The sequence below is a fragment of the Scyliorhinus torazame genome, chromosome 1, assembly GCF_047496885.1.
Source record: "Scyliorhinus torazame isolate Kashiwa2021f chromosome 1, sScyTor2.1, whole genome shotgun sequence".
Taxonomy (NCBI): Eukaryota; Metazoa; Chordata; class Chondrichthyes; order Carcharhiniformes; family Scyliorhinidae; genus Scyliorhinus; species Scyliorhinus torazame.
This window is the reverse complement of record NC_092707.1, coordinates 235,442,512-235,466,689: the sequence shown is the minus strand read 5'-3', so window position 1 is coordinate 235,466,689 and position 24,178 is coordinate 235,442,512. Positions and strand designations below refer to the sequence as shown.

At 46.9% G+C, this 24,178-nt stretch overlaps 1 protein-coding gene across 1 annotated transcript in view; it reads left to right on the top strand.

The window, feature by feature from the left end:
- Window positions 1-385: 385 nt before the first annotated feature.
- Window positions 386-24,178, top strand: part of LOC140419584 (protein unc-93 homolog A-like) — a 177,959-nt gene continuing 154,166 nt past the window's right edge. The window contains exon 1 of the mRNA XM_072503511.1: window positions 386-591. Within this exon, the coding sequence (XP_072359612.1) occupies window positions 496-591 (96 nt within the window). The 5' untranslated portion in view covers window positions 386-495. The remainder of the gene's footprint in view (window positions 592-24,178) is intronic.

Here is a 24,178-nt window from a genome sequence, read left to right as displayed (position 1 = left end):
TCCCCCACCCACACCCCAATCACCCCACACCCACACCCCAGTCTCCCCCACCCACACCCCAGTCTCCCCCACCCACACCTCCTCCCACCCACACCCCAATCTCTCCCCATCTCACCCCAATCTCCCTCTCCCCCCACCCACACCATAATCTCCCTCTCCCACCACCTACACCCAACCTCCCCCCACCCAAACCCCAGCCTTCCTCTCCCCCAGGTGGGGACAGTCCTATCCATGGGGCTGCTCTAATTTCAAACAAGCCCCGGCTAACTGCCGGCTCGAGCGCCTCCCCACTGAAGAGCGAGGCGTTGCCAGTGTCAGTGACAGCGAACCCGCCCGTGAACTTCGCTCAGCTAACTGACAAAAAGCATAAAATCAGGCTGGGTCCAGGGTAAAGAGAACTCGAAAGGCAACCTCCCGCCACTCTTGGTGCTTATAAGTCGTTCGTTTGTTTTTTCAGTGAAATCCTCAGTTTACTGAGTGATTTTAATCACCACAATGATAAAAATTGAAAAGACCACAAAGAATGTTTTAATTGTCAGCTTCGGGTTTTTGTTGCTGTTTACAGCCTTTGGAGGACTCCAAAGTATCCAGGTAACTTTTCAACACAGTAAATAAACATACGTTTCAACGTGATTTACAATTTGGAACTTCGCAGTTCAGAACAAAATCAGGAAATACTGGACAGTCTCAGCAGGTCCACATCAACAGATTCTGTCAGACCTGCTGAGATTGTCCAGTATTTTCTGATGTTGTTTCAGATTCTAGCATCCTCAGTAATTTGCTTTTATTACATTCATGGTAATTTTTTATTTTGATATGACCGTTCTGCTTAAGATGTATTTATTCTTTTGTGAAACATGTTTAAGTCGTCCCCGGTCCTGTTGCAGAGTCCAGACTATTATCAACATTAATGTAGTTATATATTTTTTTCCACCACAAAATAGTCTGATCATTCAATCTGGATCACGCATAGTTTTAGCTATTGATACCTGCAGTAGCGGGTTCCAATTGATTGGTAACTACCAACCTAACATTCTGCAAAGCGAGGAATTATAATAATAGTAATCTTTATTGTCGCAAGTAGGCTTACATTAACACTGCAACAAAGTTACTGTGAAGTTCCCAAGCTGGGAATCGAAAACTGGGACTCTGGTGCTGTGCAGCAACAGTGCTAACCACTGTGCTACCCTGCCACAATTACTGGTAATGCACTTGTCAATGTGCAACCAGGTATATTCAGGTTTAGACCTCTTGTTTGCCTTGTTCGCCTTGATTGAGTTGATCTCAGGATGCCTCAATTCGTTTTGATGTCCTAGAGAGTGGGAGATGGAACCAGCAAAGCTGGCTACTCCTGACCCTGATCTGGACAAATGATTATTCCTCATAATGTTTAGGTTGACATGTAAAAAGATTACCTCTTGGGCAAAGCACTAGAAGATTGTTTGTGCCCAGGCGATGATACGTCAACAGAAGCAAAGGCAAAATTACGTTGAGAGAACAAAATTCTATGTCAAAGCAAGTTATTGAGCAGAAAACAAAAAAACCAATTCAATATACAAATAATAATCTGTAAACTTTGTATGTATCTTAACGCTTCTTGGCCTTTTGGCTAATGGGGGGAGGGGGTAAAAGGAAAGAGGGAAGAATCTTCTTCCCACTTCTGGTTGAAGTGGGAAACAGTTAGTGGGAAAGGGGGACTGGGGAACTGTCTATGCCAGCCATGTTGGCTGGGTTTGGTTGTTGGTTGGGTGGGTGTTATTTGTTCTGTTGTTTTTTTTCCTCTTGAAAATTGTTAAAATTATATATGCCTTAATAAATGTGAAGCGGAAAGTAAGTTGTGAAGGGGACATAAGGAGACTATAAAAGATATAGATACGTTATGTGAGTGGGCAAAGATCTGGCAAATGGAGCATAATGTGGGAAAATGTGAAATTGTCCATTTTGGCAGGAAGAATAAAAAAGAAGCATATTATCTAAATGGTCAGAGAGTGCAGAGCCCTGAGATGCAGAGGTATCTGGGTATTCTATTGCATGAATCACAAAAGGCAAGTATGCAGGTACAGCAAGTAATTAGAAAAGCTAAATAAATGTTATCATTTATTGTGAGGGGAATTGAATATAAAAGTCAGAAGGTTATGCAGAGCACTAGTGAGACCACACTTGGAGTATTGTACACAGTATTGGTCGCTTTATATCAGGAAAGATGTAAATACATTGGAAACAATTCAGGGAAGGTTTACCAGACTAACACCTGGAATGGGCAGATTGTCTTGTTAGGAAGGATTAGACAGGCTTGGCTTGTGAACATGGGAATTTAGAAGAGTAAGAGGTGACTTGATTGAAACATATAGGGCAGGATTCTCCGACCCCCTGCCGGGTTGGAGAAACGGCGGGGGGGGGGGGGGGGGGGGGGGGGGGCGACGTGAATCCCGGCCCCGTCGGCTGCCGAATTGTCCGGGTGCGGGGTTTTGGCAGGGGTGGGAATCGCGGTGCGCCGGTCAGCACCGGTTGGCGTGGCACCGAGCACTTCCGCACCGGCTGACGCGGTGCCAAACACTCCGCCGCCGGCCTAGCCCCTGAAGGTGCGGAGAATTCCGCACCTTCGGGGCGGCCTGACGTCGGAGTGGTTCACGCCACTCCTCGGCCCCGGAGTGGCCCGTCCCGCCGGTTCGCGGGGAATCTCGCCATAAACTCCTGAGGGATCTTGGAAGGGAGGATGTAGAGAAGATGTTTCCTCTTGTTGGAGAATCTAGAACTAGGGGCCACCTTTTAAAAATAAAGGGTTCCCCATTTAAAAAGAGATGAGGAGAAATACTTTTTCTCAGAATCTTTGGACTCTCTTCCTGAAAAGGTGGTGGAAGCAAAGTCTTTGAAAATTTTCAAGACTGAACTAGATAGATCCTTGGTGAGCAAGGGGGTAATAGGTTATTGGGGTTAGGCTGGATGTAGATTTGAGGTTACTATTAGATCAGCAACTGTCAATATTGAATTCTTTACCCATCAGTCTGGCCTCAATAAAACTCAAGATGGATTTTGTAGGTATAGTATTATTTATTTCTAACCAACTTGCAAGTCTGACTCGCTTCACAGAGACTCGGAACACAGAAGCTGTCTCCTGGACCCCTCGAAAATGAATGAGGTCGGAGACAAAGAGATCTCTGCAAATACATTCAAATGGTATCAAGTTTCACATACACGATTCCCATAGGTCATCCTATACCCCTCCTGACCTGGCCATACATCCTGATTGGCTCACTTTGCATTCCTTAACCCTGGGCCTCTTGTTACCCAGCATCCTTTTCCCCATCTTCCTTGCCAGGCTTTCTGAATTCTGAATTCCTTTGTCCTTTGACCTCTGTGAACTCACCACTATTAGACTGGCCCACATCTACATTACTGTAAGTAATATTTGAACTAACTACTTTATATCACATTCGTCATTCCCTCCTTTTATCATTTCATGATAACCTATCTGTCCAACCCGTAGCTATGGCCCCTCATCTAAGAAGATTCGTCGTTGCATTTACAATTCCTGTTGCAGCACCCCCATCATCCTAACAGCCAAGATTCTAGGGGCGTCTATCTGTTCCAGTGCACCCTGCATTTTACCCATCACGCATTTAAGGATGGCCAGGCCCACAAAGATGCAGCCGAGTGCCACAGCTAAATACATGGCCATATTTATCAATCAGTCCTTCCAACCCCCCGATTCCCCAGTTACCCCAAGAGCCAGGGTCCTGCACACCGTCCAGGTGATCCCATATGTGATCCATAAATTTAGTGATGTTAGCGGTTAGGTCTTGAACTCCCATGATACACTTTCCCTGCACTATGGCACATACCCCACCCTCATGGGCCAGAAGATAGTCAAGAGCATACTGGTTCTGCATTGCAAACAACCGCAGCTGAGAGAATTAATTGGTTATTGCCCCGAGGGCTCCCAAGGTTTTGTTTCCCAGGGTGGTAAGGACACAAATAAACTAATTCCTATCACTGACCGCCAAGGAACCCCCCCCCCCCACCTCCCAGTGTCAAGACGCTCAGAATTCCCCATCCGGCTGAGTGGCCCCGGTAAGGGTGCGAGAACCTAAGGTTTTTTTCCAGTTCTCGCAGAATTCGGCTGAGACTGCCCGGCGTGCTAACTGATTATGCAGCATCCACGCCGAGGGGCAGGGGACTGTGGTAGGGACTAGCGGCCCGATAGCAATTTGGCGGGGAAATGGGGGTGACAAAACGTTGGTCGCTGTGCCATTAAATAAAAGTAGTATCCTTGCTCCGTGTACAGGCTAGCATCACAATCAGTATATATCGGTTGCGTAGGGATCCCCCAGTAGCCCAGTTTATCCAGCTTTGGAACGCCCATCCGTGCCTCCCAGCAATGCGGAAAGCCCTAGTCCCAACAGTGATATGAGAGACATTCGCCCAGCCACAAAGGAGCTGGAGGCCGGTGTTCAATGGAACGCAGGTGGTGCTATAACAAACGGAGTGGCGGATGCCTGAGTGATATGACACCTCCTGTCCGTACAGGTGGGGAACAGACATGTTATATTCATTTCCACCTCGACCCGCAAACAGCCGTACCCGTCACTGCTGAAACAATTCACGTACGACCGGGAGTCTCTATTGGGAGTGAAGTGGGTAGGTATGTACGCCCCCCACCGTTGTAGCCTATCATACTGTGAGTGGGAATTATCCCGAGGAACGGGAAGGCAAATAGCCGGTGGTGCTGAACCCGGATCGTAAGGAAGAGTGACTTGCTCGGGCGGTGGCTCGGAACGCTGACAATGAACCACCGTTTGGGGAGTGCCCCAAAGCGGTGAAACAGAAAATAACCTAGACACCGATGCGGGGTTCGGGTAGCAGACAACCCGTCCCTGGCCATACAAGCGGTGGTAGATCTGGTAGAAGAGATTCATACTACCCAGGTTTCCCTCATTCTGGGTCCTAAATGAATTAAGTATATCGACTGATAACCTATGTTCTAGTTGTACTCCCCTTCTCACACGCTCCGTCCTCTTTTTAGTCCCCCTCTCTCTCTCACAACCTCTTCCTACCCTCTGCGCACGGTCTGACTTTACCTTTGTGGCACCAATCTGAACACATCCAAAATCAAATTTACATACACTCCAAAAACAAGGCAATGTCCATGCAATGTTCCCTTCCCATCGCCGGGACTGCATTGTCCGTTAATCTGATGACCTTCCACGAGTTTGGGCAGCACGGTAGCATTGTGGATAGCACAATTGCTTCACAGCTCCAGGGTCCCAGGTTCGATTCCAGCTTGGATCACTGTCTGTGCGGAGTCTGCACGTTCTCCCCGTGTGTGCGTGGGTTTCCTCCGGGTGCTCCGGTTTCCTCCCACAGTCTAAAGATGTGCAGGTTAGGTGGATTGGCCATGCTGAAATTGCCCTCAGTGCCCAAAATTGCCTTTAAGTGTTGGATGTGCTTACTGGGTTATGGGGATAAGCTGGAGGTGCGGACCTTGGGTAGGGTGTTCTTTCCAAGAGCCGGTGCAGACTCGATGGGCTGAATGGCCTCCTTCTACACTGTAAATTCTGTGATCTGTGATCTGAGTCGATACCCTGTCCTCTTATATGGGGGCAGCGAAGAACATCACCTCGGCATAAGTGAAATGTCCGTGTAGTTTGGTTGGCGTTACAGATGTAGATGATATTTCCCTTTTCCATTTCCGCCGCCGATGTCACTCCAAGCGAGGCGAGGCCGAAGATTACACAGGGTAGCCACCCCATCATGCTCCACACCTGTAAAACAGCACTGGGGAAGGGAGGCAGGTTAATCTGTCCAAGAAAATGAGTCCCGTTATCAGAACTCAACTGAGCTGGTATGCCGTATCGGGGAATGATTTCCCGTATCAGAACTTTAACCACAGCGGCAGCTTTATTATCGGTAGTCGGATATGCCTCAACCTATCTGCTGAACACATCCACAATAACCAAAACATATTTATAACATTGACAACATTGACACCTTTCCAACTCAATGTAATCCATTTGGACTACTGGGAAACGGGGTTTGCCTCATATCACAAGGGATACCTTTGCCAGTGTTATATTGCTGACAAATCAAACGCCGATTACTGATACTCTGGGCCAGCCCCTGCATTTTAGGGTGCCACCAAGTGTCCAGCAACAAATCACTAGTCCCCCGAGCCCCACAATGAGTTGCAAAGTGTACACATTCGATGACTCATAAAGCCAGTACCTCAGACATACAAGTCTGATGTGCAGGCGTGGTCCATAAAGAGGAAACAGAATCATATGTACAACCTAACCGCTTCCACATTTGTTTATCACTCTCAGGAGCATCCTCCTGTAACCTTATGACTTCTTAGGTGGTTGGCATTGGCTTGTCAGAAGCAGACCTATTTATAGTAGATCGTTTAGTCTGACTTAACATTTTAGGCACCATCTCTTGCTGAATTTGCGCGGCTGTCCGCGCTGCACAATCTGCTCGTTCATTACCAACGTCAACTGGGGTCTTACTGTTTGTGTGGGCAGCGCATTTAATGACGGAAATCTGCGATGGCATAAGGAGGGCCTGCAGTAGGTCATTAATTAAACCCCGGTGGGATATTTCCGTGCCGGCCGAGATAAGGAATCCCCTATTCTTCCAGAGCTGTGGGTTGGCTGAAGTCGAGTGTTAATCGTTTCAGGAACCTCAAAATATTTTATGGAAGTGCCGTCTGGCGTGACTTGAAGTGCGTACTCTGTTGGATCTGAATGATCCACTGCCCTCCTTACCATATGCCCCAGATCCTTGGCATGGTACTGGTCGTGGACCTGACGTGTAATATGAGGGCCCACAGAAGCTGACTATGGCCATAAATGTGGTGGTATTGTAACAAAATCGGCTGTACCTTCTTTTCCCGTGACTGTGGCTGTAATCTTGACTGGCCATTCAGTCCCAGTTAACGGCCGGTATTTGCCCTCCAACTCCCTGTTCTGTCATAGGCCAGGGTAACGTGGTGCAGTGAACATTCAATGTCTAACGTCCACCACTGGGGAGTGATAGAAATATAGCACAGTTGCCTCATCCTCCATGATTGTACCGTTACCCCTTCGTCTCCGCACTCTAGCTGTAGCTGGAAGGTACACAGTAAATCTCGGGCCAACAAGTTACAGTCCAATCCAGTAGTCACCACAAACTGATGATCTGAAGTCTTATTCTCATAAGTGACTGTCACACGTTCAGAAATAGGATACTCACACACCTGTCCTTGGAATCCCGACCCTGTCGGGAGGTAAGTTTTTGCTTTAAAAACACTTGCCTTGCAGGAGCAGTCCTCAGAATTTCGGCGGGAGCAGAGTGCAGGGGCCTGTCGGGAGGTAAGTTTTTGCTTTAAAAACACTTGCCTTGCAGGAGCAATCCTCAGACGTTTGGCAGGAGCGGAGTGCAGGGGCCTGTCGGGAGGTAAGTTTTTGCTTTAAAAACACTTACCTGGTCCCGATTCTGTTCTTCTTTTCTGTTTTATTTTATTTTTTTTTTTGATATTAGGCGGGAACCGGAAGTTCGCCCCGCGGACTTCTGGGAAGGTTCCCCCCGCCCGCCCCCCAACCAATAAATTCTGGTGGAGAGGAAACCCGAGACACTACACGTGTAGTGTCTCCCACCCGCCCTCCTCCTCTAACTTAATAAGACCCATTGGTGTGAGGTAAGTGCCATATTATATTATTATTTTTTTATTTTATTTATTGAGTAACCAGGACTTGGTTGGAAGTTAGAGGGATAGCAGGGAAGGGAGTGCATTGTTCCTCCTGCAGGATGTTTGAGGTGAGGGATGCCGTTAGTGTCCCTGCTGATGTTACCTGCAGGAAGTGCAGCCATCTCCAGCTCCTCCAAGACCGAGTTAGGGAACTGGAGCTGGAGTTGGATGAACTTCGGATCATTCGGGAGGCAGAGGGGGTCATAGATAGCAGCTTCAGGGAATTAGTTACACCAAAGATTGGAGATAGATGGGTAACTGTAAGAGGGACTGGGAAGAAGCAGTCAGTGCAGGGATCCCCTGCGGTCGTTCCCCTGAGTAACAAGTATACCGCTTTGGATACTTGTGGGGGGGACGACCATAGGGTACGGGCCTCTGGCACGGAGTCTGTCCCTGTTGCTCAGAAGGGAAGGGGGGAGAGGAGCAGAGCATTAGTAATTGGGGACTCGATAGTCAGGGGCACAGATAGGAGATTTTGTGGGAGCGAGAGAGACTCACGTTTGGTATGTTGCCTCCCAGGTGCAAGGGTGCGTGATGTCTCGGATCGTGTTTTCCGGGTCCTTAAGGGGGAGGGGGAGCAGCCCCAAGTCGTGGTCCACATTGGCACTAATGACATAGGTAGGAAAGGGGACACGGATGTCAGGCAGGCTTTCAGGGAACTAGGATGGAAGCTCAGAACGAGAACAAACAGAGTTGTTATCTCTGGGTTGTTGCCCGTGCCAGGTGATAATGAGATGAGGAATAGGGAGAGAGAGCAATTAAACACGTGGCTACAGGGATGGTGCAGGCGGGAGGGATTCAGATTTCTGGATAACTGGGGCTCTTTCTGGGGAAGGTGGGACCTCTACAGACAGGATGGTCTACATCTGAACCTGAGGGGCACAAATATCCTGGGGGGGAGATTTGTTAGTGCTCTTTGGGGGGGTTTAAACTAATGCAGCAGGGGCATGGGAACCTGGATTGTAGTTTTAGGGTACGGGAGATTGAGAGTATAGAGGTGAGGAGCACAGATTTGACTTCGCAGGAGGGGGCCAGTGTTCAGGTAGGTGGTTTGAAGTGTGTCTACTTCAATGCCAGGAGTATACGAAATAAGGTAGGGGAACTGGCAGCATGGGTTGGTACCTGGGACTTCGATGTTGTGGCCATTTCGGAGACATGGATAGAGCAGGGACAGGAATGGTTGTTGCAGGTTCCGGGGTTTAGGTGTTTTAGTAAGCTCAGAGAAGGAGGCAAAAGAGGGGGAGGTGTGGCGCTGCTAGTCAAGAACAATATTACGGTGGCGGAGAGGATGCTAGATGGGGACTCTTCTTCCGAGGTAGTATGGGCTGAGGTTAGAAACAGGAAAGGAGAGGTCACCCGGTTGAGAGTTTTCGATAGGCCTCCTAATAGTTCTAGGGATGTAGAGGAAAGGGTGGCGAAGATGATTCTGGATAAGAGCGAAAGTAACAGGGTAGTTATTATGGGAGACTTTAACTTTCCAAATATTGACTGGAAAAGATATAGTTCGAGTACATTAGATGGGTCGTTTTTTGTACAATGTGTGCAGGAGGGTTTCCTGACACAATATGTTGATTTCTCGAGGAATTAAGGGCTATGGAGAGAGAGCGGGTAAATGGAGTTGAAATCAGCCATGATTGAATGGTGGAGTGGACTCGATGGGCCGAATGGCCTTACTTCCACTCCTATGTCTTATGGTCTTATGGTCTTATGCTGACAGGCCAACAAGAGGCGAGGCCACATTGGACTTGGTTTTGGGTAATGAACCAGGCCAGGTGTTAGATTTGGAGGTAGGTGAGCACTTTGGGGACAGTGACCACAATTCGGTGATATTTACGTTAGTGATGGAAAGGGATAAGTATACCCCCCAGGGCAAGAGTTATAGCTGGGGGAAGGGCAATTATGATGCCATTAGACATGACTTGGGAGGGGTAGGTTGGAGAAGTAGGCTGCAAGTGTTGGGCACACTGGATATGTGGAGCTTGTTCAAGGAACAGCTACTGCGTGTTCTTGATAAGTACGTACCGGTCAGGCAGGGAGGAAGGCGTCGAGCGAGGGAACCGTGGTTTACCAAAGAAGTGGAATCTCTTGTTAAGAGGAAGAAGGAGGCCTATGTGAAGATGAGGTGTGAAGTTTCAGTTGGGGCGCTTGATAGTTACAAGGTAGCGAGGAAGGAGCTAAAGAGAGAGCTAAGACGAGCAAGGAGGGGACATGAGAAGTATTTGGCAGGTAGGATCAAGGAAAACCCAAAAGCTTTCTATAGGTATGTCAGGAATAAAAGAATGACTAGGGTAAGAGTAGGGCCAGTCAAGGACAGGGATGGGAAGTTGTGTGTGGAGTCTGAAGAGATAGGCGAGATACTAAATTAATATTTTTCGTCAGTATTCACTCAGGAAAAAGAGAATGTTGTGGAGGAGAATGCTGAGACCCAGGCTATTAGAATAGATGGCATTGAGGTACGTAGGGAAGAGGTGTTGGCAATTCTGGACAGGCTGAAAATAGATAAGTCCCCGGGGCCTGATGGGATTTATCCTAGGATTCTCTGGGAGGCCAGGGAAGAGATTGCTGAGCCTTTGGCTTTGATTTTTATGTCATCATTGGCTACAGGAATAGTGCCAGAGGACTGGAGGATAGCAAATGTGGTCCCTTTGTTCAAGAAGGGGAGTAGAGACAACCCCAGCAACTATAGACCGGTGAGCCTCACGGCTGTTGTGGGTAAAGTCTTGGAGGGGATTATAAGAGACATGATTTATAATCATCTAGATAGGAATAATATGATTAGGGATAGTCAGCATGGCTTTGTGAAGGGTAGGTCATGCCTCACAAACCTTATCGAGTTCTTTGAGAAGGTGACTGAACAGGTAGACGAGGGTAGAGCAGTTGCTGTGGTGTATATGGATTTCAGTAAAGCGTTTGATAAGGTTCCCCACGGTAGGCTATTGCATAAAATACGGAGGTTGGGGATTGTGGGTGATTTTGAGATGTGGATCAGAAATTGGCTAGCTGAAAGAAGACAGAGGGTGGTGGTTGATGGGAAATGTTCAGAATGGAGTTCAGTTACAAGTGGCGTACCACAAGGATCTGTTCTGGGGCCGTTGCTGTTTGTCATTATTATAAATGACCTAGAGGAAGGCGCAGAAGGGTGGGTGAGTAAATTTGCAGACGACACTAAAGTCGGTGGTGTTGTCGACAGTGCGGAAGGATGTTGCAGGTTACAGAGGGACTTAGATAAGCTGCAGAGCTGGACTGAGAGGTGGCAAATGGAGTTTAATGTAGAGAAGTACGAGGTGATTCACTTTGGAAGGAATAACAGGAATGCGGAATATTTGGCTAATGGTAAAATTCTTGGAAGTGTGGATGAGCAGAGGGATCTCGGTGTCCATGTACATAGATCCCTGAAAGTTGCCACCCAGGTTGATAGGGTTGTGAAGAAGGCCTATGGTGTGTTGGCCTTTATTGGTAGAGGGATTGAGTTCCGGAGTCATGAGGTCATGTTGCAGCTGTACAAAACTCTGGTACGGCTGCATTTGGAGTATTGCGTGCAGTTCTGGTCACCTCATTATAGGAAGGATATGGAAGCTTTGGAACGGGTGCAGAGGAGATTTACCAGGATGTTGCCTGGTATGGAGGGGAAATCTTATGAGGAAAGGCTGATGGACTTGAGGTTGTTTTTGTTAGAGAGAAGAAGGTTAAGAGGAGACTTAATAGAGGCATACAAAATGATCAGAGGGTTAGATAGGGTGGACAGTGAGAGCCTTCTCCCGCGGATGGAAATGGCTAGCACGAGGGGACATAGCCTTAAACTGAGGGGTAATAGATATAGGACAGAGGTCAGAGGTAGGTTCTTTACGCAAAGATTGGTGAGGCTGTGGAATGCCCTACCTGCAAGAGTAGTGAACTCGCCAACATTGAGGGCATTTAAAAGTTTATTGGATAAGCATATGGATGATAATGGCATAGTGTAGGTTAGATGGCTTTTGTTTTTTGACTTCCCATGTCGGTGCAACATCGTGGGCCGAAGGGCCTGTACTGCACTGTATCGTTCTATGTTCTATGTAAATGCTGGTGTGGTTGGATAGTGGTAGTCGAAGTTCTGATTGCACCGAAGACATGGCTGCTCCAGTGTCGATTACAATTGGGCAGCGTTGATCTCCTATCTGCAGAGAAATAATAGGTTCTCTTTCCGATTGGAGAGACCTTATGACTAAATTAGCTAGTCAATCCTGTGTTGGGAAAGGGTTTGCCTGGGAGAAGTCGGTGTACCTTGTCTGTCCTCCCCTTGGTGGGTAGCCCCTCCTTTGGATCAGGTTGTCTCCTTCTGCTGCCCGTCTTTTAAAGGGGCATTCCTGATGCCAGTGATCTGCACGGCCGCAATTAAAACATGTATTGTTCCCTCTATATCTGCCGCTGGTTGGGATCTCAGATCATCCTTTTTCATTACACACTCAGTCTTAATCTTTGTAACTGAGCCTCCTTCCTGGTCTACACCCTCCTTCCACTAAAATCTGACTGCCTGGGCCATCTGGGAAGGGTCGTTCTCTGTCCAATTCATGTTATTACATTTCACGGCAGTAGCCACGGAAGGTGGTAAGCAATGCATTAACATAGCACAATATTGATGGGAATTCTGACCATTTTGGTACAGCAAGTCGCCTTACTGCCCACAGTAGATTTCATTAAAACGTTCCAGAAATTCCTCTGGCTCTTCAGTGTTTTTAGGTTTGAGGTCTAAGATAGCAGAGATGGTTATGGGCTTTTGAAATGTGGCATTCAACGCATTCAGGATTTGTGTCCATCTATCATCATCCAAGGCATGGGCTTGCTGAAGTGTGGCGTGGCTAGCATAATTCAAGTGGTTGAGGTAACTGCGGTGCTCTGCTGGGGTTAAAAGCTGCTGGACTAGAGCCCAGAGGTCCCTTGAATCAGCTTGATAAACTGAGGTGGTAGTTCTCAGATAGTCCACGAAAGCAGCAGGAGATTTCTTCCTGTCTGGGATTGCAGCCAGAATAGCCATCATCTCACTGGGTCTCCATGGGAAATAAACGTCAATCGTGGGCTGGGCTGCTGCTGTTGCAGCACCAGGGTTGGGTATTTTCCTAATCGGCAACTGTCTCAGAGTCTCACTAGGGGGCGCTTTAGCGGATTCCTCTGGCTCTTCAAAGCCTTCGACGTCCTTCCCTTCCACTAGGGGGTGCTCCGGCTCCTCAGAAACATTCCCGTCCTCTTTCTTTGTTCTGATACTTTTTTGTCCTACCATATCGGTCTTAAGGGATCTAGGTGCTATGCGTAATTGTTCCTGGATGGGATCAGGCCCCTCTCTCATTGTCTGAGATCGGGTCCTGGAGCTAACTGGGCTTGTGGAACAGAGCTCCCCTTCTCTAACAGATGGTGAAGGTGCTGAAATAGGGCCCAAGCTATTAACCAAAGGGGCTGGAGAGGCTGGCATGCTTTGAATCTGGGGAGCAGTGACTGGATATAAATTATGATACCCTGGTGGTTCTGGAATTAGTGCAGACAATGCTACTGGTGCAGTTGGGACTCTACCCGACATAGTCCAATTCTCTAGGTCATCATCTGCGTCTGTCAATGCAAGGTCAGCCATTGAACTACGTAGCCCATTTTTAAAACTCAAGTCTACCCTCTCTTTACTTGCGCGTTTTTTGAATGCACACTCCTTTTTCAAGATCTCCAGAGTTTTCTGGTTCCCCCCTTCACTAATTGGAATCCCCATTTTAAGGGCATTTTCTTGCCAACTTGATAACATAATCTTATCCCTCTCCTCTTGACAATATTGTCTCCATAATCCAATAAATTATTTTGCTTTCAGACTTTGGCCCTTTATTTATTTATTTATTTGCCTATTTATAACCAATGGCAATTTTTTTGCTACTTGGCAAAGTTAATTAAAAAGGTTTTTAACAGTTCTCTTTTAAAACTTAAAATGTTTGAAAATTCAAATTGAATTACTGCAACCTGCAAGCTTAGTTCTGATCTCGACTCAGAACTGAATTTAAGATTTGCTTAACACAAACTTTTACAACTTAATTAATTCTTTATCTTAACAATTTTTCTTTTAACAAGTTTTTCTTACATTCACAAAAATGTTGGCTGCTATCAATGAGGGAGCAGTTAGCTGCGGTGATTTATACCGGAGCAAAGTCAACTGTCATCTCCAGATTTACACTTTTAAAAATGGTGTCAGTGAGTTTCTTTAAGTTTCTATTAATTCACAAATAAAATGAAATAAACATTATTTCAAGTAATTCAAACTTAAGATTCTGGCAATTTCAATCAATTGCTTGCTAAAATAATTAACTTTTATCAAAGAGGTGGAGACACCCACTGGTTTCCTTTAATTAATTCAAAACGTAACTTTGCTGGAGTTTCACTGACTCAAAAGAAAGGTAGCCGATTGCACCACAGGCTGCTGCTGTTATCTCAAGGCCCGTGTGAGAAGCATTGTCTGTAGTCTTTAACTTTGGCTGCTGTTAACCCTTTGCGAGACTTCTGCTTTAACTAACATGCAGCATCCAGTTTGTTTTGAAATTTATCCAAGCAATTCCCCATAATCTCTAACTAGTCGTCAAGACTGCGTTTCTCGCCACTGCAGTCCAAGGATACAATTTTAGCTAAATCAACTATAGTTTTAAAAACATTCTCGTGGAACTGAACCATCCGTCCGATGTCCCATCAGTTCATCAAAAGCACTCGTGGAACTGAACCATCCTTCTGCTGACCCATCAGTTCATCAAAAACACACACACATGGAATTAAACCATCATCCGATGTCCCATCAATCCCAAAAAACACACACATGGAATTGAACCATCATCCGATGTCCCATCAATTCCAAAACTAACCCAAAACTGGACAATCAATATTATGATACCCCATCAGTTTAATTTTCTAATCCCCAGACTGACCCTTGATTTCGTTGAGACGATCTTTCCATACCAACCGCGAGTGACAAGACCAATCAGACCATGAGAGGAGGGTAAACTCAATGTGTGGTCATTTTCCAGCTACACACATTATGGGCCCGTTTCCACTTTCCTTGTCCAACATCAGTCTAGTTCTGATTTTGCAGCTGGCCGGTGACCGTCTGGAGAAATCCGGGGTTTCGGCACCAAATGTCAATATTAAATTCTTTACCCATTAGTCTGGTCTCAATAAAACTCGTGATAGATTTTGTAGGTATAGTATTATTTATTTCTAACCAACTTGCAAGTCAGACTCACTTCACAGAGACTCAGAACACAGAAGCTGTCTCCTGGACCCCTCAAAAATGAATGAGGTCGGAGACAAAGAGATCTCTGCAAATACATTCAAATGGTATCAAGTTTCACATACACGATTCCCATAGGTCATCCTATACCCCTCTTGACCTGAACATACATCCTGATTGGCTCACTTTGCATTCCTTAACCCTGGGCCTCTTGTTACCCAGCATCCTTTTCCCCATCTTCCTTGCCAGGCTTTCTGAATTCTTTTGTCCTTTGTCCTCTGTGAACTCACCACTATTAGACTGGCCCACATCTACATTACTGGAACTAATATTTGAACTAACTACTTTATATCACATTCGCCACAACGACTTTATTAAACGACAGAGCAAGCTCAATGGTTTGAACGGCCTACACCTATATTCTATGACTCTGTGACTCCATTATCTGCTCCTTGGTCATATGTATGTAGTTAGGGAACAGGAAGGTTACATCATGAGGGTCACATAACAATGCCAATATGGGAAAACATCTATTTTTTATTTTCATGTTTTTTTATCAAATAGATGAGTCAGCCGTAATTTCGAAGATGTGCTTGTAAATCTCCTGTGATTTGCAAAATATGTATCCAAGAACATTGTACTAATTTCAATGGAACAAATTTCCACCAAGCAGATTCTAGTGTGTGAGGATAAGGAAGTTGGTTGTTGATCACATTCAGCCATTGCACACTGAAAATTCCAGTATTGGACTTCCAGTGGCGGCCATGGTGTGAGTGGTCGCACACAGGGCAGCTCCTGCTTGAAGGCACAGGAAAGAGCTCTTTTTACCCGATATTGGGTGGAATTTCAACGAAAAGGTGTAGTTGAAGGTCGGTGGAGCAGTTTCCCCCAGGAGTGACATGTTCGCTGGATATCAAACCTGACAATGTCGGTGAGAGATCCGGTCAAAGAGTTGGAGGAAACCTGTGGGGCAGCAACCTGTGGAAGGATGGCGGAGGGGGAAGGGCTGGTGCAGGGTGGGAAGCCCCAGATGGGGTTGTTGATGGCTTTTATTAAGGAGGAATTCTACCAGCAGAGGAAGGAAATGCGGGAGGATCGCTCGAGGGTTACCAAAGGAGCTGTGGCAGCCCTGAAGAGTTTGTTGGAATGGGTGGAGAAGTGCTTGGAGGTGCAGGCGTTGCAGATTCGAGAGATCGAAGGAGTGATCTCGGACCACAACGATCGTGTGGTGGCTCTGGAGGCTGAGGTGGGGCTCCTAGGAGAACTTTGTAAAACGTTGAGGGAAAATGTGGAGGAGCAGGAGAATACCTCGAGAAGGCAGAACCTGCGAATGGTGGGTCTGCCTGAAAGAGTGGAAGGTATGAGGGCCACGAGGTACATCTTGAAAATACTGGTGGGGCTGGTGGCGGAAGGGGTACTAGGTAAGGCCCCTGATGTGGATTGAACGCACAGGTCCCTGAGGCAGAAGCCTAGAGCTGGGGAGCTGCCGCTGGCGGTGATAGTGAGATTCCACAAATTTGTGGAGAAAGAGAAGATCTTGCGTTAGGCCTGGCAGAAGCGCACCATCGAATGGGAGGTGAACAAGATCCAGATATATCAGGACATTGGGGTCGAGTTGGTGAAAAGGCAGGCAGGGTACAACAAGGCCAAGGCAGTGCTGTACCAGCGGCGGATCAGGTTTGGGGTGCTCCACCCGGCGAAATTATGGATGACATTTGAAGGCCGGGAATATTACATCGAGACCCCAGAAGCAGCCGAGGACTTCATCAAGGAGCATAAACTGGGGGAGAACTGAGTGGACAATGCTTGGAAACCGGGGTGCTGGCACATTGGAATGGTTGGGAATACGTTTGAAGTGGGGGAAGGGATCGGGGAATTTTCACCCCCTCCGTTTTGGAGATGTTTCTTTTTTGGGTTTGCTGTTTACTGTTGGGATTGTAAGGGGTGATAGGGGTGAAAGGTTGACGCGGCGAGGCAGGGGGTGAGAGATGACATGGTCAGGGACAAAGAAGGGGGCCACCTGGGATGGGCTAGGTACAGGGTGGATTTAAAGGGGCTGGAGTTAAGTGGGGAAGATGATGGATGGCAGAGTGGAATGGAGGCGTAAGCCTCTGGTAAAGTTGGTAATGTGGAACGTCCGGGGACTTAATGGACCGGTTAAAAGATTGCAGGTGTTTGCGCACCTAAGGAGCTTGAAAGCGGAGGTGGTCTTTCTGCAGGGGACACACCTCCATGTGAAGGGCCAGGTTAGGTTAAGGAAGGGGTGGGTCGGGCAGGATTTTCACTCGGGGTTTGATTCGAAATCGAAGGGAGTGGCAATTTTCATGATCAAGAAAATTGGATTTGTGAGCACGATGGAGGTGAGGGAACTGGGAGGGAGATATGTGGTTGCGAGTGTGATATTGGAAGGGATGCCGGTGGTGTTGGCAAATGTATGCACCAAATCGGGATGATGTTTGTTTTATGAGGGGGTTGCTGGCAGCGAGGGGGATGCAAAAGGTGTGGAGGACTTGTATTATTGATTAAGGAGACTATCACAGCTGAGGGAGGACACCATGGAGGGTTCAGGCAGCGGGGCAATATGGGTAGAGCTCAGGAATAGGAAGGATGCTGTCACAATGTTGGGGTTTACTACAGTCCTCCCAACAGCCAGCGAGAGATAGAGGAGCAGATATGCAGTGAGATCTTGGAAAAATGCATAAACAATAAGGTTGTTGTGGTGGATGATTTTAACTTTCCCTATTTTGACCGGGACACACTTACTGCTGGAGGCATGGATGGTGCAGAATTTGTAGGGAGCGTCCAGGAGGGTTTCTTGAAACAATATGTAAATAACCCAACTCGGGAAGGGGCCATATTAGACCTGGTGCTGGGGAATGAGCCCGGCCAGGTGATCAAAGTTTTAGTATGGGAAGAGTTCGGGAACAGTGTTCATAATTCTGTAAGTTTTAAGCTGCTTATGGAGAGGGACAAGAGTGGTCCTCAGGTGAAGGTGTTAGACTGGGGGAAGGCTAATTGCAACAGCATTAATAATAATAATATTAATAATCTTTATTGTCACAAGTAGGCTTACATTAACACTGCAGTGATGTTACTGTGAAAAGCCCCTAGTCGCCACATTGTGGTGCTTGTTCGGGTACACAGAGGGAGAATTCAGAATGTCCAAATTACCTAATAGCACATCTTCGGGATTTGTGGGAAGACACCGGAGCATTTTGGAAGGCGGAACCAGCTTTTTCCAAGCACACATGAAAATCCAGACCCAGGTCTGTGACCATGCCTGAGCTCCCATAATGCTTTTGTGCTTCATCCTGTCATGCACATCACCAAAATACCAAAATGATCAGATAATTGAGGAAGAATAGACAAGTGGAAAGAATATCTTGAACATCCATAAACTGTTCTGAGTTTGGTGAAAGAATCAATTCTGGAGAATCTGTCTTGTCCAAAATAGAAGGAGTTGATGCTGGATTTCTAGCAGAAGTAGGAAAAGGTGTCTGTTCAATGTCATTGAGTTTTACAGCCCAGAAAGAGGCCCTTCGGTCCATTGTGGCTCTGCCGGCCTATCTATTCTAATCCCATTTTCCAGCACTTGGTCCGTAGCCTTGGATGATATGACATTTCAAGTGCTCATCTAAATGCTCCTTAAATCTTGTGAGAGTTCCCAAGGCTTCTGATATCAATAACATGGCTGAACAGCTATTGTGAAACAGTGGTGCAAAGGGATTAGATCAAATTTGTGAAGCAAAGCAATAACCTGAAGATTGGTGAAAGGAATACAGTCTAGTAAGCCAGCCAATCTAATTCAGAAACAACAATGGAGTGAATTCATTCAGCCACATAGTCACTGCTCAACTGATGGGACAGGAATTTAGTAATAGCGTATGAACGATCAAAAATCAGCACTCTAACTATAACCACCGAGGAAATTCTACCGATAAAGAAATGCTGAAACTAGACCAATTAAATTGGTCACAACTGCTCCCACTGGCAATAAAAGGGTTTGTAACCAGAGGAACATGGAGCTGGATTCTCCGCCGGTGGTATGCTCCATTTTTCCGGCAGCCCGGGGGTTCCCGACGGCGTGGGGTGCAACGGAGCATCCCGCTGGCGGCATGAATGTGGCACGGCGGAGATTCCAGCCCGTGATTTAAGGTAGTTGGCTAAAAGGCCGAAGATAAGATGGTTTTTCAGACAGTGATATATATGTGAATGCACTGTCAAAATGGATTGTGCATATAGATTCAAGAGTAATTTTCAAAAGGGAATTGTTTACGTAATTGAATGGGGGAAAAGTCACAAGACTATGGGCAAAAAGCAATCATTGGAAAGCTTTTACAAAGAGCTGGTAAGGCAGAATAGGCCAAATGGTTTCCCTCTCCACACTTAGGGCAGGATTCTACGGCCCTTCTTGCCGACTGGTCTTCTAGTCCCACCGAAGGCAATCCCCTGCAGCGGGTTCCCTGGAGGTGGGAACGGTGAGCCACACAAAACATCATAGAGATTGGCGGGACTGGAAGATCCCACCAGGGGACAATGGCGAGCCACCTCCGCTGCCAGAGAATCCCAACAGTAGACTTTATGATTCTATGAAGGGAAGTATTACATTCCCTGACCAGACCCTAACAGTGCTTAGCGTAATGGACCCAAACCCCAATGTTTTAGTTTATTTTGTAAGACTGTGCAGAAAGAATTATTTGTTCCAGGAATGATTTCCAGGAAGAAATATGGAGTTGGTATTTTTAAAACAAAGCTTTATTATGAATACAGTATTAACCTCTTTAACTTCACAACCAAAAATAATAGCTTACAATAACCCCTTAAACACTACTACCCAATTCCCCAATAAACAATAAGAAAAGTAGCATACAACTATCAATCCATCTTAAAATCAGTATGGCACAGAGTAATGCTTGCTTCATAGAACGGATTTGGCCCTGTTGCACCCCTTCAGACTCATAGAACATAGAAAATACAGCACAGAACAGGCCCTTCGGCCCACGATGTTGTGCCGAACCTTTGTCCTAGATTAATCATAGATTATCATTGAATCTACAGTGCAGAAGGAGGCCATTCGGCCCCCTGAGTCTGCACCAGCTCTTGGAAAGAGCACCCTACCCAAACTCAACACCTCCACCCAACACCAAGGGCAATTTGGACATTAAGGGCAATTTATCATTGGCCAATTCACCTAACCCGCACATCTTTGGACTGTGGGAGGAAACCGGAGCACCCGGAGGAAACCCACGCAGACACAGGGAGGACGTGCAGACTCCGCACAGACAATGACCCAAGCCGAAATCGAACCTGGGACCATGGATCTGTGAAGCAATTGTGCTATCCACAATGCTACCGTGCTGCCCTTAAGAACAAATAAATCTACACTATATCATTTTCCCGTAATCCATGTACCTATCCAACAGCTGCTTGAAGGTCACTAATGTTTCCTACTCAACTACTTCCACAGGCAGTGCATTCCATGCCCCCACTACTCTCTGGGTAAAGAACCTACCTCTGATATCCCTCCTATATCTTCCACCTTTCACCTTAAATTTATGTCCCCTTGTAATTGTGTGTTCCACCTGGGGAAAAAGTCTCTGACTGTCTACTCTATCTATTCCCCTGATCATCTTATAAACCTCTATCAAGTCGCCCCTCATCCTTCTCCGCTCTAATGAGAAAAGGCCTAGCACCCTCAACCTTTCCTCGTAAGACCTACTCTCCATTCCAGGCAACATCCTGGTAAATCTTCTTTGCACCTTTTCCAGAGCTTCCACATCCTTCCTAAAATGAGGTGACCAGAACTGTACACAGTACTCCAAATGTGGCCTTACCAAAGTTTTGTACAGCTGCATCATCACCTCACGGCTCTTAAATTCAATCCCTCTGTTAATGAACGCGAGCACACCATAGGCCTTCTTCACAGCTCTATCCACTTGAGTGGCAACTTTCAAAGATGTATGAACATAGACCCCAAGGTCTCTCTGCTCCTCCACAATGCCAAGAACTCTACCGTTAACCCTGTATTCCGCATTCATATTTGTCCTTCCAAAATGGACAACCTCACACTTTTCAGGGTTAAACTCCATCTGCCACTTCTCAGCCCAGCTCTGCATCCTATCTATGTCTCTTTGCAGCCGACAACAGCCCTCCTTACTATCCATAACTCCACCAATCTTCGTATCGTCTGCAAATTTACTGACCCACCCTTCAACTCCCTCATCCAAGTCATTAATGAAAATCACAAACAGCAGAGGACCCAGAACTGATCCCTGCGGTACACCACTGGTAACTGGGATCCAGGCTGAATATTTGCCATCCACCACCACTCTCTGACTTCTATCGGTCAGCCAGTTCGTTATCCAACTGGCCAAATTTCCCACTATCCCATGCCTCCTTACTTTGTGCAGAAGCCTACCATGGGGAACTTTATCAAATGCCTTACTAAAATCCATGTACACTACATCCACTGCTTTACCTTCATCCACATGCTTGGTCACCTCCTCAAAGAATTCAATAAGATTTGTAAGGCAAGACCTACCCCTCACAAATCCGTGCTGACTATCCCTAATCAAGCAGTGTCTTTCCAGATGCTCAGAAATCCTATCCTTCAGTACCCTTTCCATTACTACCACCGAAGTAAGACTAACTGGCCTGTAATTCCCAGGGTTATCCCTAGTTCCTTTTTTGAACAGGGGCACGACATTCGCCACTCTCCAATCCCCTGGTACCACCCCTGTTGACAGTGAGGACGTAAAGATCATTGCCAACGGCTCTGCAATTTCATCTCTTGCTTCCCATAGAATCCTTGGATATATCCCGTCAGGCCCGGGGGACTTGTCTATCCTCAAGTTTTTCAAAATGCCCAACACATCTTCCTTCCTGACAAGTATTTCCTTGAGCTTACCAATCTGTTTCACACTGTCCTCTCCAACAATATCGCCCCTCTCATTTGTAAATACAGAAGAAAAATACTCATTCAAGACCTCTCCTATCTCTTCAGACTCAATACACAATCTCCCGCTACTGTCCTTGATCGGACCTACCCTCGCTCTAGTCATTCTCATATTTCTCACATATGTGTAAAAGGCCTTGGGGTTTTCCTTGATCCTACCCGCCAAAGATTGTTCATGCCCTCTCTTAGCTCTCCTAATCCCTTTCTTCAGTTCCCTCCTGGCTATCTTGTATCCCTCCAATGCCCTGTCTGAACCTTGTTTCCTCAGCCTTACATAAGTCACCTTTTTCCTCTTAACAAGACATTCAACCTCTCTTGTCAACCATGGTTCCCTCACTCGACCATCTCTTCCCTGCCTGACAGGGACATACATATCAAGGACACGTAGCACCTGTTCCTTGAACAAGTTCCACATTTCACTTGTGTCCTTCCCTGCCAGCCTATGTTCCCAACTTATGCACTTCAATTCTTGTCTGACAACATCGTATTTACCCTTCCCCCAATTGTAAACCTTGCCCTGTTGCACGTACCTATCCCTCTCCATTACTAAAGTGAAAGTCACAGAATTGTGGTCACTATCTCCAAAATGCTCCCCCACTAACAAATCTATCACTTGCCCTGGTTCATTACCCAGTACTAAATCCAATATTGCCCCTCCTCTGGTTGGACAATCTACATACTGTGTTAGAAAAGCTTCCTGGACACACTGCACAAACACCACCCCATCCAAACTATTTGATCTAAAGAGTTTCCACTCAATATTTGGGAAGTTAAAGTCGCCCATGACTACTACCCTATGACTTCTGCACCTTTCCAAAATCTGTTTCCCAATCTGTTCCTCCACATCTCTGCTACTATTGGGGGGCCTATAGAAAACTCCTAACAAGGTGACTGCTCCTTTCCTATTTCTGACTTCAACCCATACTACCTCAATAGGGTGATACTCCTCGAACTGCCTTTCTGCAGCTGTTATACTATCTCTAATTAATAATGCCACCCCCCCACCTCTTTTACCACCCTCCCTAATCTTATTGAAACATCTATAACCAGGGACCTCCAACAACCATTTCTGCCCCTCTTCTATCCAAGTTTCCGTGATGGCCACCACATCGTAGTCCCAAGTACCGATCCATGCCTTAAGTTCACCCACCTTATTCCTGATGCTTCTTGCGTTGAAGTATACACACTTCAACCCATCTCCGTGCCTGCAAATACTCTCCTTTGTCAGTGTTCCCTTCCCCACTGCCTCATTACATGCTTTGGCGTCCTGAATATCGGCTACCTTAGTTGCTGGACTACAAATCCGGTTCCCATTCCCCTGCCAAATTAGTTTAAACCCTCCCGAAGAGTACTAGCAAACCTCCCTCCCAGGATATTGGTGCCCCTCTGGTTCAGATGCAACCCGTCCTGCTTGTACAGGTCCCACCTTCCCCAGAATGCGCTCCAATTATCCAAATACCTGAAGCCCTCCCCCTTACACCATTCCTGCAGCCACGTGTTCAACTGCACTCTCTCCCTATTCCTAGCCTCGCTATCACGTGGCACCGGCAACAAACCAGAGATGACAACTCTGTCTGTCCTGGCTTTCAACTTCCAGCCTAACTCCCTAAACTTGTTTATTACCTCCACACCCCTTTTCCTACCTATGTCGTTGGTACCAATGTGCACCACGACTTCTGGCTGCTCCCCCTCCCCCTTAAGGATCCTGAAGACACGATCCGAGACATCCCTGGCCCTGGCACCCGGGAGGCAACATACCTTCCGGGAGTCTCGCTCGCGACCACAGAATCTCCTATCTATTCCCCTAACCATTGAATCTCCTACAACTATTGCTTTTCTATTCTCCCCCCTTCCCTTCTGAGCCCCAGAGCCAGACTCAGTGCCAGAGACCTGGCCGCTGGGGCCTTCCCCCGGTAGGTCATCCCCCCCAACAGCATCCAAAACGGTATACTTGTTTTGAAGGGGAACGGCCACGAGGGATCCCTGCACTGTCTGCCTGTTTGTTTTTTTCCCCCTGACTGTAACCCAGCTATTCTTGTCCTGTACCTTGGGTGTGGTTACCTCCCTGTAACTCTTCTCAATCACCCCCTCTGCCTCCCGGATGATCCGAAGTTCATCCAGCTTCAGCTCCAGTTCCCTAACACGGTCTTTGAGGAGCTGAAGTTGGGTGCACTTCCCGCAGGTATAGTCAGTGTGGACACCGGTGGTATCCCTCACCACCCACATCCTACAGGAGGAGCATGTAACTGGCCTAGCCTCCATCCCCTCTTACCTTACA